The sequence below is a fragment of the Rosa rugosa genome, chromosome 4 (genome assembly GCF_958449725.1).
Source record: "Rosa rugosa chromosome 4, drRosRugo1.1, whole genome shotgun sequence".
NCBI lineage: Eukaryota > Viridiplantae > Streptophyta > Magnoliopsida > Rosales > Rosaceae > Rosa > Rosa rugosa.
Genome location: NC_084823.1, coordinates 39,499,160 through 39,515,720, shown reverse-complemented (window position 1 = coordinate 39,515,720; position 16,561 = coordinate 39,499,160). Strand labels below are relative to the sequence as shown.

Genomic DNA, 16,561 nt, shown 5'->3' with positions numbered 1-16,561 from the left:
AGCTCAAGGTAAATATTCACCTTGTTTATGTGCTCTTTTGGTAAACATCAAGTAGCATGATGTTAGTTCTCTTCTAAGGCCATCAACATTCCCATTGAAATGGAGGAGCTAGTTCAAATAGATTGACTGCCCAGCAATGCAGTGTTACTTTTTGAAAAACATGGAAGATTTGAATGGTTTAGCACAATAGACAAGGTGAAGTGTATTAGGTAGGTATTATTAATGTTTTAGTTCTATGAACTTTGTATTGACTCTATTGGGATGTAAATGCCCTTCTGATGTAATGTTAATATTGATGATGATGTAATGTTAATATTGATGATGATTAATCTATGAGTACATCTTGGTGTTGTTGAAAATGAATACAGAATTCATGGTTTATTACAATTTACAAGCAGCTAAAGCATCCATACGTACTGCCATCAAACCAATTCAAATAAAATTCCATATTCCCACCATTTGCCATTACTGGCACTGATATTGGTGAGGCCAATGTCATGAATAATTGCTGGGTAGAGAGAACTTTTACCCACCATTATATGCAGGTGGGGGTTAATTACACACCAATATATGCAATGCAATGATAATTTTATCCATCAAATCCCAAACAAATCACACACCATTGCAGGGTCAGTGGGTCTTAATTACACACCATTTACAAGTTCACGAAGAAACGGTGGTTACAATTGATACCAACCATTGTACTATTGCTGACAAAAGATATGGGAAAAAGCAAAGTAGTTATTGACTACAAAATCCTCTAACATTCAAAATTAGACACCATTACAGTATTGGTGTTCTATGCCACAATGGAAACTGGAGCAAAGACCACTGACTGGGCTTGGGTGGCTGCATAGTGCCTAAAGCTCATATTGGTTGCTGTTGTAGGCAATAGGCACCCATAATAGATGGTGTCCTATAGCCAAAATTCTAGTAGTGTATACAGATAAATATGTAGGAAATATTCTCTCTCTTTTTTTTTTAATCATATCAACAACTTATAATTACAATTATTAATTTTTAACTTTTTTGTGAGTCGAATTCATTACATTCCATTTACAAATGGAGAGATTTATGGCACCATACTAAATGATTTCAGCTACTTTCTCCTCTTTTTATTTGTATTTGTCGACCAACATTCCAACAATAATATCTAATAAACCAAAAAAAACAAAAAAACAAAAAGCGAGAGGGTCTAAATCTTAAATTTGTTGGGTATCGATAAGCCTATTATAAATCATGAGTAGTTTGATTGTTTGAGCATTGCGTAATGGAATGTATATGTGTCTAGACTTCGATCATATAAGTACGTTTTGGTTACTATCCCGACTAATGAACAGGTTATACATGTTAGCCAGGAAACTCCAGATAGATCGAATACTATTATTACTTACCAATCAAGACAAAAAATCTCTCCCTGACACATTTTGACATATCAACAATGACTTGAATATATAGTCTTTCATTAATGAAAAATACTCGTTCAAGATTCAACCTTTTACTTCATTCAATTTAGACCTGGGTTAGGACTTCTTCAATTGGCTTAATCGATCCATTCTCAATTCATGACCTAATCGCTGATCATATACAACTAAACTTGGTACCTAAGAAAACGGGTGATGATGACATATTACTTTAGAAATTAAATTAAATTATATATGGAACTGCAACTTATAATGCCAATATCATCTTGGATTATGCCTCAAGTATAGTGGATAATCGAAATATTGTATTGAATCTGAAACAACCTGTGTTTACATGCAGCACCATATGCATATGCTAGCAGTATAACAGCACATAAATGCATGATGTAGCGTTAGTTTTATACTACAAATCCAGATGTTAACGAACCTATACTTTTTAGATTCAACTATTTAAACTTTATATATATTGCACGATATGAGGAGGGTCAATTGACACTACTTATCTTCGCATTTATGTTTTATTTATGTGATATTTTTAGAAACGTTTGTAAACCATTGATCCAGGTCCACCTCTTTTCATATTTTTTGATCTTTTCATTATATTATGGGTGGTGCTATTCACACACCATTTTTCTCTATTCACACACCCCTTCTAATTTTCTATTACTTTAATTCAATCTTTTTTATAAATTACCCTAACTACCCTCCCTTGTAAATTTGTTTTTTTTTTTTTTTTTTTTTTTGACAATTCAATCATGAATCAAACATCATTATACAATAATTCAATTTTTTTTTACCTATAAATGAAGGAAAAATAATACGTTTATTAAGTAGAAGGACCTGTATTATTAGACAAAGAATATGCTTCCCATGTAATCACCTTCACCCAACTGAATCCAAATTGTACAGTTTGTTCTCATACTTTGCAAAGTACCAAACTCAATGCTTGTTTGTTTATGACTCTTAATCCAGGTGCATCATCCTCAAATCGGAAAATATATATATATATATGGAATCAACGTTTTATCCACTTTAGCCACAAGCTTTCACATTGCAGCTGATAATGTATACAAAATTTGGAGATGCTCTACATAATATTGAATGCAATGAGTTGCAATCTTCGTGTCAGGAAAAAATTATGTTCTACTAGCATAATATAGTAGAACAAATCATGTTTATAATCATAAGGCCATCATTATTAGGTTGTTGTAAAGTTCTATTGTTGCTCAATGGATTTGAATACACCAAATAATTTCAGTTAGAATCTTACCAGGAATAATGCATTCAAAGGGGCTTGAATGATCACTGAACTCATATTTTTTTTCCATGACTCCATTGCAAATCAAATGTAAAATTTTCTCAAAAGATGGGTCTAAAGTTTCTTGTTCTATCATGATTAAACTTCAAAGCATCGTAATAGAGAGATAGAATGATTATGCTAGAGAAGTTGTTTATGAAAAAGAAAAGAGGGAATCGAAAAGAGTTTTAAAGTCCTCTGTGTTTGCGGGAAAATAAGGGTTTAAGATTTAAGAATGATTGACTTACCAAATAGTAAAAAGAAAAAGAAACACAATTATAAGAAAGGGTAGTTAGGTAATTTTTAAAAGAAAATTGAAATAAAGTAATAGAAAAATAGAGAGGGTGTGTAAATAGAAAAAAAAGGTGTGTGAATAGCACCACCCTATATTATTTTTGGTTTCTTGGTTTCTACTAAAACCTTTGGGTTTTGCCCAGTACTATTTGATCTAGTGGCATAAGTCTTCTCTTTATAAGTGGGGGGTCGTGAGTTCGACTCACAATAGACTAGTTGTTGTATATGAGTTATTTATTTGATAAAAAAAAATAATAAAAAAACCTCTGAGTTCTAATAAATTTTGTTTAGTTGGAACTTGGAAACTTTTGGTTTTATAAGAAAGACTATGGGACTATGTACTAGTTACTCCTTGTACTTTGCTACCTAAAACAGTTTAGTCTCTACCTTAATTTTAAATTCAACAAATTGTTCCTTGTTCTTCCAATTTCTCACCCAATATATCCAAAATGTCTATTATACCCCTCCCTTACTTCCTCTTTTTTAATTTATTTTGTTTTCTCTCATTTTATTTTTTCTTCTTACATCTTCTTCCTCTTCCACCACCGAGCTCGCTCGCTCTCTCTCTCTCTCTCTCTCGCCCCCCCTTCCTTCTTCATGGCTGCATTCATCGGCCCTAACCACATGATGGGCCACCGGGATGTTGCAAGCGGGTCTTTTCATTCTCAGGACCGGGAACCTGGATGGTCTTGTGTTTTCACTAATGTAACAAAATCCAAATCGAAACTACAACGTGCTTGGTGGTGTATCACGGTGGGAGGGTTGTGTTGCCTCACGAGAGCAAGAAGATGAGCTTGGTGGCGTTGTATGCAGGGATGCATGCATGAAGAAAGGAAAAGTCAGGTGCCCAGAGAAAGTTTCGTGTCCAAATCAGTTTTAGGTGTTAATGGTATCAGCGCCTGGAGCGCGTGACTGTTGCTCCAGTGGGGAAGATAGTGGTGGTTGTGCCGAGAATGGATCTCTAGTTAACTGAAAACAAAGATTCTCTCTCTTCTAGCTTTCTCTCTCTCACCTATGTCTTCCTCTTCCTGTTGAGCTCAATGAACCCAGAATATGGTTATCCAAATTTTAAAGTAGGGTTGAGTGAGATGTAGAGGAGATGAGGGAGATGACTGGTTTCAGCAAAGAGAGAGACTGTGATTGACTCATCGGAGCCCTGTGAGCACAATGGCAGTGAAGGTGAGTCATAGTGGTGCCTGGAGGCACAACGAGAGAGAGAGAGAGAGAGGTGGTGGAAGAGGAAAAGAAGTAAGCAAAAAAATAAAATATAAAAGAGAAAATATAAATTAAAAATATGAGGAAATGAGGGGTATAATAGACATTTTAGACCTATTGGGTGAGAAATTGAAAGAACAAGGAGTAATATGTTGAATTTAAAATGTGAGAGACTGAACTATTTTAGGGAGCAAAGTACATGGAGTAACAATTTAGTCCAAGACTATTCTTGGATTAGTTTTCTTTTCTCTTTTTTAATTAAACAACAACTAGCTACCCATGAGCTGAACCAACTTTCTATATACAAAAGGCAGAGCCATTAGACCAACAAATCGTGAGCTATTTGATTAGCCTCTTAAATACTATAATCGCATAAATATTAAGCAACAATCGTGATGAATACAAATCATTATTATTCGTGATATATAACGAGTCTCATAAAATATAGTAAAACTTCTAGATAATGATATTCTATATAGGAAAGTTTTCTTTTTAGTCATAAAAAATTATGGCCTCAACTTGAGCCAATTACAAAAATGTATTTTTTGGGGTCATCCTCAAAAATTTCCCTACATTTATTAATAATTATTAATAGGACCAACAATATAAAATGAATTTAAGAACAAAGAAATATTTCTCTAAAGTTTTTTTTGACAATAATTTACTTCTTAGAGTTTTTGCCACATGCATCTTTGAGCTTGTGGAAATGTCATAACTTGTTAACATGAACACCTTGTTGTTTGAAGCTAAAATATGTCTAATTTATCAAGCATGTTTATAGATTCTTGGCATAAGATTTTTAGTATTTATGTACGTACTCTCATTCTAAGAATAATCTCAGGTTGCACCGTTAATATGGTACACACAGTCTAAACAACTTTCATCAAGAAACACTTTTTTTTACTACACATCTATTAAGAAATAACCTCGTTATAATAATAACATTGATAACTATAGAGAAGTTTTACTATAATTTATAGCATTCTTTTTAGTTTTTTTTTCTTTTATTTTTTTTATAATTGACAGTTTTTGGGAAAATGAGAGTCAAAGAAATATAATTTGATCATGGACACCTCAAGAACACACCCTCATTTTCAAACAAGGATGAGAGTACTTAATCACCACTTGCCATATATATACATACAAGATATGGGAAACATGCATGTAACTTGTAAGTAGTGATGGCTTCTTAGATTCTTGTTTCATTAGGACCACCAAATCGAACTTCATAACAAACTAAACAATGCCATACATCTTTTTTATTCCTTTTCTTTACCATTTCATGTATACAGAATAGTCTATAACACATTCCCAGAGAATTTAGACATATGAACATGGAATTCGTTGTGTTGAGAGTATAAATCCCGCATGGAAAAAATGGGAGTTTGCCTATGCATTTATAAGGGTTTTGACCACTCCATCCATTGCTAATTAGTTTTGGATGTGAACCCCAGATTACTTTATCATTGTATCAGAGCGGGTTACACACGTGTGCATGCCTCACGGCTATACGAGCTCCACGTCACCCAATGTTGTCCACGTGTATGGCTTGAAAATTCGCTACACGTGCGGGGGAGTGTTGAGAGTATAAATCCCACATGGGAAAAATGGGACATTGCCTATGGGTTTATAAGGGTTTGGGCCACTCCATCCATTGCCAATTAGTTTTGGATGTGAACCTCATATTACTTTATCACTTTGCTACATGGAATGGATTTAATTGAAATGGGATATCAAGCATTATTTTTTTAAAAGAGAAACTATATTATTAGATAATGTAATTATATTATAACAAAGAAAGTAAGATGAGGAAAAAAATCCTAGCCGCATACGGTCCGGGAGCGAACGCAATGAGGAAATCCAAGAATCTTCATCTCGTCCCGTGGCGTCTACCGTCAGCATTGGCACTTGCCTCGTCAGTGTTGGGATGCTGCTGGATGGGAATGGTTTGAATTGCCCTTGGCTTCCGAGATTGCAGTGTTTGGGGTTTAGGCAACGAGTGGGCGGTTCTGCTCGGGTTCAAAGCTCTTCTGATTTTAAAGTGATCATGGACACTGCTTCATGGGACAATGTCGACAACGGGTTTGAGTTTTTCTCAACGGCGATTATGACACTTGTTCAAGGATCTGCTAGAGGCTTGGGGTGTGGGGAGCATAAACCCGTTTTCGGTTTGGGTTTGACTGAGATGTTCCAGCTTCTTTTGATGTCTTTTGGATGGCAACGTCGTGATGGTGATAATGTTTCCTTAAGGTGCGGTGAGGGAAGTAGGCTCACGGTGACGATAGCATTAGAGATACACTCCAGTTGCATGCAGTAGTTCTCTGCAGAAGAGTGGAGGCTTGAACTGGGTCGGGCTAGTCAAGATTGGGCTTTGGGTGCTGCTTTTCTTTAGGCCTTGTGGGCTGTAAATTAATTAGTCAGTTTTTCTTTCTTTTAACTCCCTATTTTGTTTAGGGAACCCTCTGTTAGTAGTTTAGTCTATTTTCAATAATTCTCTAGTGTTTATGGAGCTATGCACTTTTATGTGTTTTTAGTGAATTTTCGGAAGTAGTACCGAAGGAAGAGACCCCTTTTTTGATGTATTTGATATCTAATAAGTGGACCTAGTTCTACATACCACTATGGGTACTGAGACAACTTTTTGTTTGTCTATAGATGGCAGCGGAAAAGTATGTAATAGTCATTCAGGCTTAAAGATGAATGATATTACCGCCCTTATGGGTTTGAATTAAAAAAAAATTATATTATAACAAAGAATGACTGATTCAATAAAAAATTATATTATCTAACTGCTTTTTTTTTTAAGGGAAGGCCGGTTCGGCTGCCCTCAACCCTTGATTAATGAAACCATATAATACAAGGGGGGCATAGAGCCTGAACCCCATATTACAATAAGTAATGTATTATAACATGCACTAGTTAGCAAAGAGTGCTCGACTGACTACTCTATTTTCTTTGACAAAGCGGTAACATAACGTAAAGATAACTCTATTATCTAACTGCTTAGAACACGTAAAAATTAGAAAGAATGTTATTTGTATCACATTTATATGTTGATAGTTTTATTTATAAGAAAAATTTCGTCAAAACAGGACGAACATTGAAAATATTACATGGCAGGAAAGGAAGTCCTAGTTCCGCTAGCAAAAGAGCATTAAAAAAAAAATTAAGGGAACTTCATCATAAACACATTTTTAGAAAGATATAGAACATAACAAGATAACCTATTCCCTAGCTACAACATTAATTCATTTCCTAATTAGCATTTCGAAACCTAAAAGACACATATCAATACTTGAAAATAGTTTTATAATGTGAGTTTTTATTTCACTAAAAACTATATATGAGCAACAAATGTCGTACACTTAGCATCAATCGCATATACAAAAACTATTCTAAATTGCAACCGATTTAATTGTTCAATAGATAAAACAAATAATGACAATAGCTTGCATTTTTGTTTATATATTACATTTACATAGTTCACTCCATTTAATTAGACCTAATAATCCATTCCCACATCCAGGTCTTTTTCTTTGTGTTGAAAATTTTCTGATTCCTCCCCTTGATTACTGTTCACACCATAAATTATGTGCAGATCTGCTCTTCTTCTGTTCTCCTGGCTGCTTCAAGGTCCTGGTCCGTACACCGTTTAGACGTTTACCAATACTACCGCCTTGTGAAAATGCTAAGAACTGGCTGCTTCCTCCTTCCTTCTGCATTCTCTTAAACTACTTACAGAGAGAAAAGTCCAGACAAATGAAGATCCATATGTGAAGAGAGCACAATTTTTAATAACCGTACGTAACTCAAAGAAAGTCCACACCTCAACCAAACATAGTCTAGTCAACCAATCAGCACCAAGAAAGGGTATATCGTCAAACGCTACGAATAGTTTGAAGTCCTGTAGCTCAATTGAACGCCCTAGTTCCCTCACCAAGTGAAGGAGACAGCGTCGTTGCCTGGTCGCAGACATTTATGAACCATTTCTTTGCGTGCACCCGAAACACGAATCCACGTAAATGCCCTTTTTTTTTAAATTACGTAATTGAGAAAAGGTCAATACTATTTCTTTACAACAAAGTCAGACCTAATTAGAATGGCATATCCCGTAGTAATACACTAATCCATGCCCATTTTCGAACGCTCCAGTTTATATATACCCTAGTTGATCTTTTCAATCCCACTAATTTCTGACTTGAATATACTCTCTTCCTCTCTCTCTCTCTCTCCCTCTCTCTTCAACCGGTCACGTCGATTTCACGATGCTAGTTGGGTCTCAAAGCGTGAACCTGTTTCAGGCGACAAACCGGAGCTTCAAGAACTACACGTCACCGTTGAACCCCTTAACAAGAACTCCGTCTTCTTGTTCCTATTCAGCTTCTGCCTCGAATTGTCTTACTATTAAGTCATCGGCTGCAACCTCAATCTCAAAAACAGAGTTGACTCTCGCCAATCTCGACAAGCTGCTCCCAAAGTCGGCTCCACCCCAACCTCCCCAGCTAGACCCGCAACCCGGGATTGAAGATCGGAAAACAAAAAGGCCTACGGAAAACAAGGGAAAGGGATTTCTAGAAGGGCTCAATCTCGCCAGGCTTTGGCCGCAGGTGAAGGCAGCGGCGGAGGAAATGTCTCCGAGGCATTTGAAGACCCTCCGGAGGCTTCTGTCCAAGACAGCAGAGTATTCTCCCCGGAATAGTTTGAGCTCCAAGTGGAGGGAGTATCACGGTAGCAAAAACTGGGCCGGACTACTTGACCCTCTTGATGAGAATCTCCGGCGAGAGGTCGTCAGATACGGTGAGTTCATCCAGGCGGCTTATCAATCATTTCACTCGAATCCGGCTATGTCGGTGGAGGAAACTCAGATGCCACGTAACGTGGCCTTGCCTGATAGGTCATATAAGGTAACCAAAAGTCTTTATGCGACGTCAGCAATCGGGTTGCCTGACTGGGTCGACGATGTGGCCCCGGATCTCGGGTGGATGACCCAGCGGTCGAGCTGGATCGGGTATGTGGCGGTCTGCGACGACAGGCGGGAGATTGCGCGGATGGGACGACGAGACATAGTCATCGCGCTCCGCGGAACCTCCACGTGTCTCGAGTGGGCCGAAAACATGAGGGCCCAACTCATTCAAATGCCCGCCACCGAAGAGGGTGGAGAGGAAGCACAGGCAAAGGTGGAGTGCGGGTTCCAAAGCCTCTACAAGACGCCCGGCGCCCACGTGCCGAGTCTATCAGAGTCCGTGGTCGAAGAAATCAAAAGATTGAAGGAGTTGTACAAAGGTGAGCAACTGAGCATAACCGTCACGGGCCACAGCCTCGGCGCAGCCATCGCCCTCTTAGTTGGTGACGAGCTTAAAACTTGCGCTGAGGATATGCCGCCCGTGGCGGTGTTCTCTTTCGGAGGACCCCGAGTAGGAAACAGAGGCTTCGCAAACCGAATGGAAGCAAAGAACGTGAAGGTCTTGCGGATCGTGAACTCCCAAGACTTGATCACAAGGGTTCCGGGCATCTTCATTGGGGAAGGAGTGCTAGAAGAGAAGCTCAAGAACTCGAAACTCGGAGACATGCTTGACAAGAATCTGCCCTTGGCTTACGCCCACGTGGGAACAGAGTTGAGGGTCGACACAAAAATGTCACCCTACTTGAAGCCCAACGCTGATGTGGCTTGCTGCCATGACTTGGAGGCATACTTGCATTTGGTGGATGGGTTCTTGGCGTCTAACTGTCCTTTTAGAAAGAATGCTAAGAGGAGTTTAGTAAGGTTGCTTCAAGATCAAGGATCTAATGTGAAAAAATTGTATATCAGTAAGGCAAACAACTTGAGTAGTTTGAATCTTGAAAGAGAGGGACTTATGGCTAGTTGTTTGCCTAGTCCCTCTTCTTAATGCCAAACCAATAAAAACTTTGCACATATATACTCTTCAAGTCAAATAATAAGCTTATGTGTTGTGGTTTTTATTGTGAAATAGTGGCTTTCATTATATGGTTCTATAATATACAGTTTGTGAAAACATTTCAATTATCTCAACTCCCAATATGGGTTGTTAAGGAATAGTTGCATATGAAATGATAGCAAAAAAATAAAATTGAGAAGATGAGTTCTGACAGACTCCTTGAGGAAACCACTTTGTAGATTCCTTGAGAGTTTCAATTTCATTCTTCATTTCATTTGGACAAACACAAGTTGACGATTACATCCGCACCAAAATGGAGCACAAAATGAGAAGCAATGATTTGATGATCCATTTAACAATTGACACTCACCAATTAGACCCCATTCAGAATTGGAGTAAATACAAAATCTGGATGATATAGGATGGTTGCAGCTTTTTAATTTCCACCATTATCTTACAAAAGTTCAACAAATACTTTCAAAATAACAGTTTGGTTGATTGTGGTAAACTGGTAATGACATTTTAAACGAAAATATTATCAAAATGTATATATATACCGTACCGTTCCATTTTAGCAACAATGCAAAAATACATGAATCACACCCTATATGTGATAATGTGAAGACAAGATAAAATAGCAAAATTATGTCTAACTCATCACAAGTTCTACGTGCAATGATCTGATATTCTTTTAACCATTAAACTAAAATTTAATTAAGAGTATACGCACCCAGCTCAAGTAAGCTGAGTAAACCCCTACACAAACTGCACCACTATTAATTGTTTTCAAAGACAAACATCCCCACCCCTGCATCAACCATTTGGTACTTTTCTCATTTTCATTTACACAGCTGCAGATATTCGAACTTTCTTATCTACCATAGGAAGTAGTGAATTCCAAGAGAAGCAATGACATTTGAACCAAGAAAGAATGCAAAGTAAATTAACTGTACACTTGACCAGAAAGTTAAAATAAATGGGCACTGGACAAGGAGATCGAGATGTTTGATTGTAAGACTCACAGAGTCTTCTCCTCGATCTACTGAGAATATGATCGATAACCTGATTAGTCATTACTTGACAACTTAATTTTTTCGTCAGTGTTTCAGATCAACATATTTTAAAGACTCATACTACCAATTGAAAAAAAGTAAATGTAAAAAATTCTTGCAATGACTCATTCATTTAAAGTGAGTGATTGAGAAAAAAAAATTGCATTTAACTAGCAATTGTTGGTTCATTAACAATACTAATTTCTTGGATTTGTTTGGGAGTTCAAACATAAGTGCCCATTATGCGTTTTAGTTAACATTTTATTGTACTTGACTCAATAATACCCAACAATTTAGTTTTTTCCGATATTTCACGTAATTTTGTGTTAAAAAGAAACAAATGGATTCTTTTTGGTTCCAAGGGATCATTGGGATGTAACTACTGAACTAAAATTGAGGATTATAGCTATCTTACATCTTACCATAAGAACCATTATATTCAGCAACATGTTTTTGTTTTACGTTATTATCATGATATTTGCATGTGTTAATCACAATTTATGTACACACTTTTAATCATGTTTTCTTAACTATCTTTCTTTGGTCCGGTAGGCCCAAAAGATTTCCATTTGGATTTGGTGATGAAAGGCCCACTTAAGAGAAGGCCCCAAAATGCATAAAAGGCTGGTCATAACAGTTTTTTTTTTTTTTTTTTTTTTAAGGAAGCGGTGTAAGAGCTAACTCAGCACTCTTATCCGAATTTGGTTATAACAGTTCTTATTGCCTATAGAAAAGTAAATTTGGTTATATTTGATTTAAAGACACTTTGTATTACTTCTAGAGTTCCGGGCTTTGCCTTGTTTTCCTTTGTTTTTTTTTTTTTTTTTTTTGAAAGAGGTTTGGAACCCAGTCTAGCTGGGAGGCTCAGCCCCACGCCCGGTTCCGGACTTTGCCTTGTTTTCCTTTGTTTAGTAGATGAAGATTAATAATTACTTGATACGAACACAAATATGACACGATGATATAAAACTTTGCATGTACATAAACGTTCTTATAGCAAAACTGTAGGTGGAGTAGTAACTAATCCCCTGTGTTTACAGTTTTGTGGTAAATGATGGCCTTCAGTGTATTGTTCCTGTTGTCTTTCCCAAAAGGATTCTAAACGTTGATTCAAACACTTACCACAGGAATTTGTATGAGTTATGACATTCCTAGCTAGAATCCCATTTCACGAAACAATCCTAGCCTCATTCTCAGCCATCTGCTCATTCGAAGGTATGTTCAACTTAAAATTAAAATAAGTAGCATAATGCAAGGGGGCTTCTGCTCAATACTGAAACTCCTAATGTTAACTATTACTACACACGGATACACTTTGCCACAAATATCAAGTAATACGTACGTACTGCATATGTGCTATAGTAATGTACTGATTAGTGTTGGTTTCATATGTGCATTTGTTCCAAATTATCTTTCTCAAGAAATTTGATCTTGATAGAAATACTTACAGTGGAATTGTGTGTATAATTAGGAGCCCCATTTCATGAAACTAATGCTACTAAATAGCTTCCGCTCAATCCTAAGGATGGTATGTAGAGATGGCCAAGGATTGTTTCAACTTAATTGCAACCTTGTCACATAATACAACCTTGAGGCTTCTGCATGATCATTCCTAGAATTGGAATCCTACTTCTAGAGTTGCCAGCCTTGTAAGTGAGCGAATGTAAAACCATTGATGCTGACTCGTTGAGAGCATTAAATAATCTTCCATTAGAGTGCATAATATGAAAATTAATTACTGAAGCTTAACCCACAAATTCATTGAAGTTTAACAAGTTGGTTTAATGTTATAAAAATTACAAGCAGTCTCCATCAATCTGCTGAGGTACATATGTTGGTTTTTTTTTATTTCTGAATTGGTTTAATCTAAATTGAATACAAATAGACTCTTTATATATTTCTTGTGGATCCTAGATTTTGGTACTTGAACCATCAATGTGATCAACCGTAGGTCCAATACTATTTTGTTTGGTGGCATATTCTTTTCTTTGTAAGTGAGAGGTGGAGTTCGACTCATAAAAGAATAGTTGTAGCATTTGAGTTGTTTATCTGATAAAAAAAAATGTGAGCAACCGTACGTAGATCCAATACTATTTGGTTTGGTGGCATATTGTTTTATTTGTAGGTGAGAGGTTGTGAGTTCGACTCATAAAAGACTAATTGTAGCATTTGAGTTGTTTATCTGATAAAAAAAAATGTGAGCAACCGTACGTAGGTCCAATACTATTTGGTTTGGTGGCATATTCTTTTCTTTGTAGGTGAGAGGTTGTGAGTTCGACTCATAAAAAACTAGTTGTAGCATTTGAGTTGTTTATCTGATAAAAAAAAAAAAACAAAATGTGAGCAACCGTAGGGGATTGCTATGAACAACTATTTCAACTACAACTTGAAAGAGTGCAAGCCAAACCTAGGCGAACAATTGAACAGGTTAATTACATCCACACAACATGGAATAAAGAGAATTGCTCTTATGATCCATTTGACAAATGGCCAACTACAACTTGAAAGAGTGCAAGCCAAACCCGGGATGAAATCAGCTGTCCCCAATACACTATCCCTATGCTGTCCCCATGCATTCATTGGTCCACAAAGATTAAAAAAATATTTTCTTAATCTTTTTTTTTATTTTTTATTTTTTGTGGACCAATGAATGCATGGGGACAGAATGGGGATAGTGTAATTGGGGACAGCTGATTTTATCCCGCCAAACCCAGGCGAACAGTTAAACAAGTTAATAACTAACGTGTGGACAAAATTCCAACTTACAAAATTTTTTAGTTTCCTACATTATCTCATTGAATGTGACAAAAATTTATTATGTCTCTTTTGAGTGAAGCACTGATTTCCTCGTAATGGATATTAATCATATTATGCATGTCCTTTGTCCTCTCACATATATCAATTTGTACCTTGCCTTTCTGTTTTGGTTGAGAATAGTAGCAGGGTCCAACCACTATATGTGTGAAGAGAAGTTAAAAGTAGTGGAAAAACTTCTCGTACAACTATCACATTTTCTGTTTTTGTTTATTATTTTGTTTTCTATTTTACAATTTACTTTATTATGCTTATTGATTAATTATATTTCATAGTTTTTTAATATGTAAAAGTTAAATTGATAAAAAAAAATTCAGTTTTGGAGAGCAAGCTCTCTTCTCTTAATAATAGTATAGATTAGTAAACTTCTTTAGCCACAAAATTAATCAAAACAAGCTTATTAAAACATTTTAGAAAAATTTAGTCAAATGAAGAAGGAAAAAAATAACAAGATCAAAAGAGAGAGAAATGAATCAAAACCCCTCATCCCAAAACAGAAAGAGAGTGTGTCAATTAATTGCTAAATAGTAAATACAGGCCACAATGGCCTAGGTTTTCCAAGGTAAGTACTGTAGAGTTAATAATTATTGTTTAATTAGTAGTAATTGCTATAAGCTATTTCAAGATTGACAATTCACTTACGGATCTATAACATTTTCCTAACTATAGGAGCCAATTAACATCTCGTGATTAATTTCAGACTTAATTTCTGTAGCTCATGAGCACTATGTTTCTATTATTTTATTGCATTATGAAATTAGGGGACAAACTAAGCACGCTCCTGGCTATTGCATTGGCCAATGGCTCGACTTAAATACAACATGTTTTGCTTTATGGACCATTGATTTACACTAGTGGGATGACTAATTTGACACTTTTTACACTAGTATTGGAAAAGTTAACGAAACTTTCTTTGCAGGGACTTTTTAGCTTTCTTCAATATCTTATAAAAACCAACAAAATATGTGGTCATTTTTACTTTTGTTCATTATGTATTGGGAAAAATCATCAACAGATGCAACTGCACCATTTTGTTTTTCCCAACAGATCGATGCAACTGTACCATTTCAGCAATAATATATAAGATACAATCACACAAATATTGAAGATAAAATACAAATATCACGGTTACTGCATATGACAGGAATTTGAAAACAATGAACCGACAATCTCATAAAGAAATAAAAACTCAAACCCTACCCAAGTAATTGAAAGATCTGATTCACTATAACCATAGACCTCCAAAAACCATACGCAGTTTTCTTACAGTGAAGCCAAACATACCAATCATCCAAAATAACAGAAAACAAAGATCTGTTGTGATCACAATACATGTCAAACTGTAAAGTTTTATAAACAAAATATGGTAGAAAATAATGTAAAAGAAACATATTACTGGCAGCAGCAGATTAGTACGTAGTAATAGCACCAGGGATTGCTTACTTTGCTTTGAAGTCGAAACATGCATCACCCCTAGCAACAAGCAATTTCTCTCAGGAAATTAGGATATTATGGAACTTTTCATTCTTTTAGAGTATAGTTATAGCAACTCCAAGAACATTCTCTAACATGACATCGAAACACTTAAAACCTATACAGTTCTTTCAGAATTGTAGTTAGCAGAGATTTGCATGCCTTATATATCATCATAAATTACTATTGTAGTCTTGCCCTTCTCTAACTTTACATAAAGTTTTGGTTTGATAAGGGTTAGGGATGGAAGTTTGTGTCATCATACTGTAAGACAACTCGAAGTTACTAGGTTAAGGCTACCCTATTGCTTGACAGAACACCTTGGAATTAGCAGATGATACAGAATTCTTCAGAAACAAATAGTTGAGAGAGAAAATTGTTGTGACTTTATGTGGCGAACTGCTAGCTTTCATTTTATTGTTCTGAATTGTCTCTCTCAAATTTGTTTCCAAAGGATTCTATAGGGAATCAAACATCTCTGCTAATTCCAAGGTGTTCTACTGTTCTCAGAAAATCAAGCCAACTTAGAGACGTAGTTTGTAAGTTCAAGGACCAATAATAGGCTTAGAGTACCTAAACTTCTCCCAAATCAAATGTAGAAGAGAGTAACAGATATCATGGAAACTGATAAGGCATAGGGCAGCAAACTGACCATGGAAATTCAGGTTTCCAGCAGCAGGTTAAAAAGAGAAAGGGCTGAAGGCAACGAAACTCTTTAATATGCCGGACCACAAGTACTGCCAAACTCGCATCCTGTTTAGGATAAGAGAATCTAGCTGAAAAGTAGTATCAAAATAAAGGATATGCCTAATCTTAATAAAATTTTGAAATCTTGATTTAGACATGATTAGCTCAATAGTTCTTGAACTTCTTCATTCCTACAACAAAACAACTAGAACGTCAAACTTCAGCCTACGTCTATGACCTATAGTGTTTAGAAACCACCCGTATGAACCTTCTTTTTACCCCTTATGGTTTACTTGTGGTTAGCAGTCATAAGTAGTATTCCATCAAAGATGAAATCTGCACCCATCTTAACCTGGAATTTCAATGCTAAGAAACCAGTCCCTCGTATTATCTTGGCAATTGTACACA

At 36.1% G+C, this 16,561-nt stretch overlaps 1 protein-coding gene across 1 annotated transcript; it reads left to right on the top strand.

Moving 5' to 3' along the window:
* Positions 1 to 8,408: 8,408 nt before the first annotated feature.
* LOC133746173 (phospholipase A1-Ibeta2, chloroplastic) lies at positions 8,409 to 10,199 on the top strand. The gene has a single exon (XM_062174335.1). The coding sequence runs from the start codon at positions 8,496 to 8,498 to the stop codon at positions 10,116 to 10,118; it is 1,623 nt and encodes a 540-aa protein (XP_062030319.1). The 5' UTR covers positions 8,409 to 8,495; the 3' UTR covers positions 10,119 to 10,199.
* Positions 10,200 to 16,561: the final 6,362 nt, after the last annotated feature.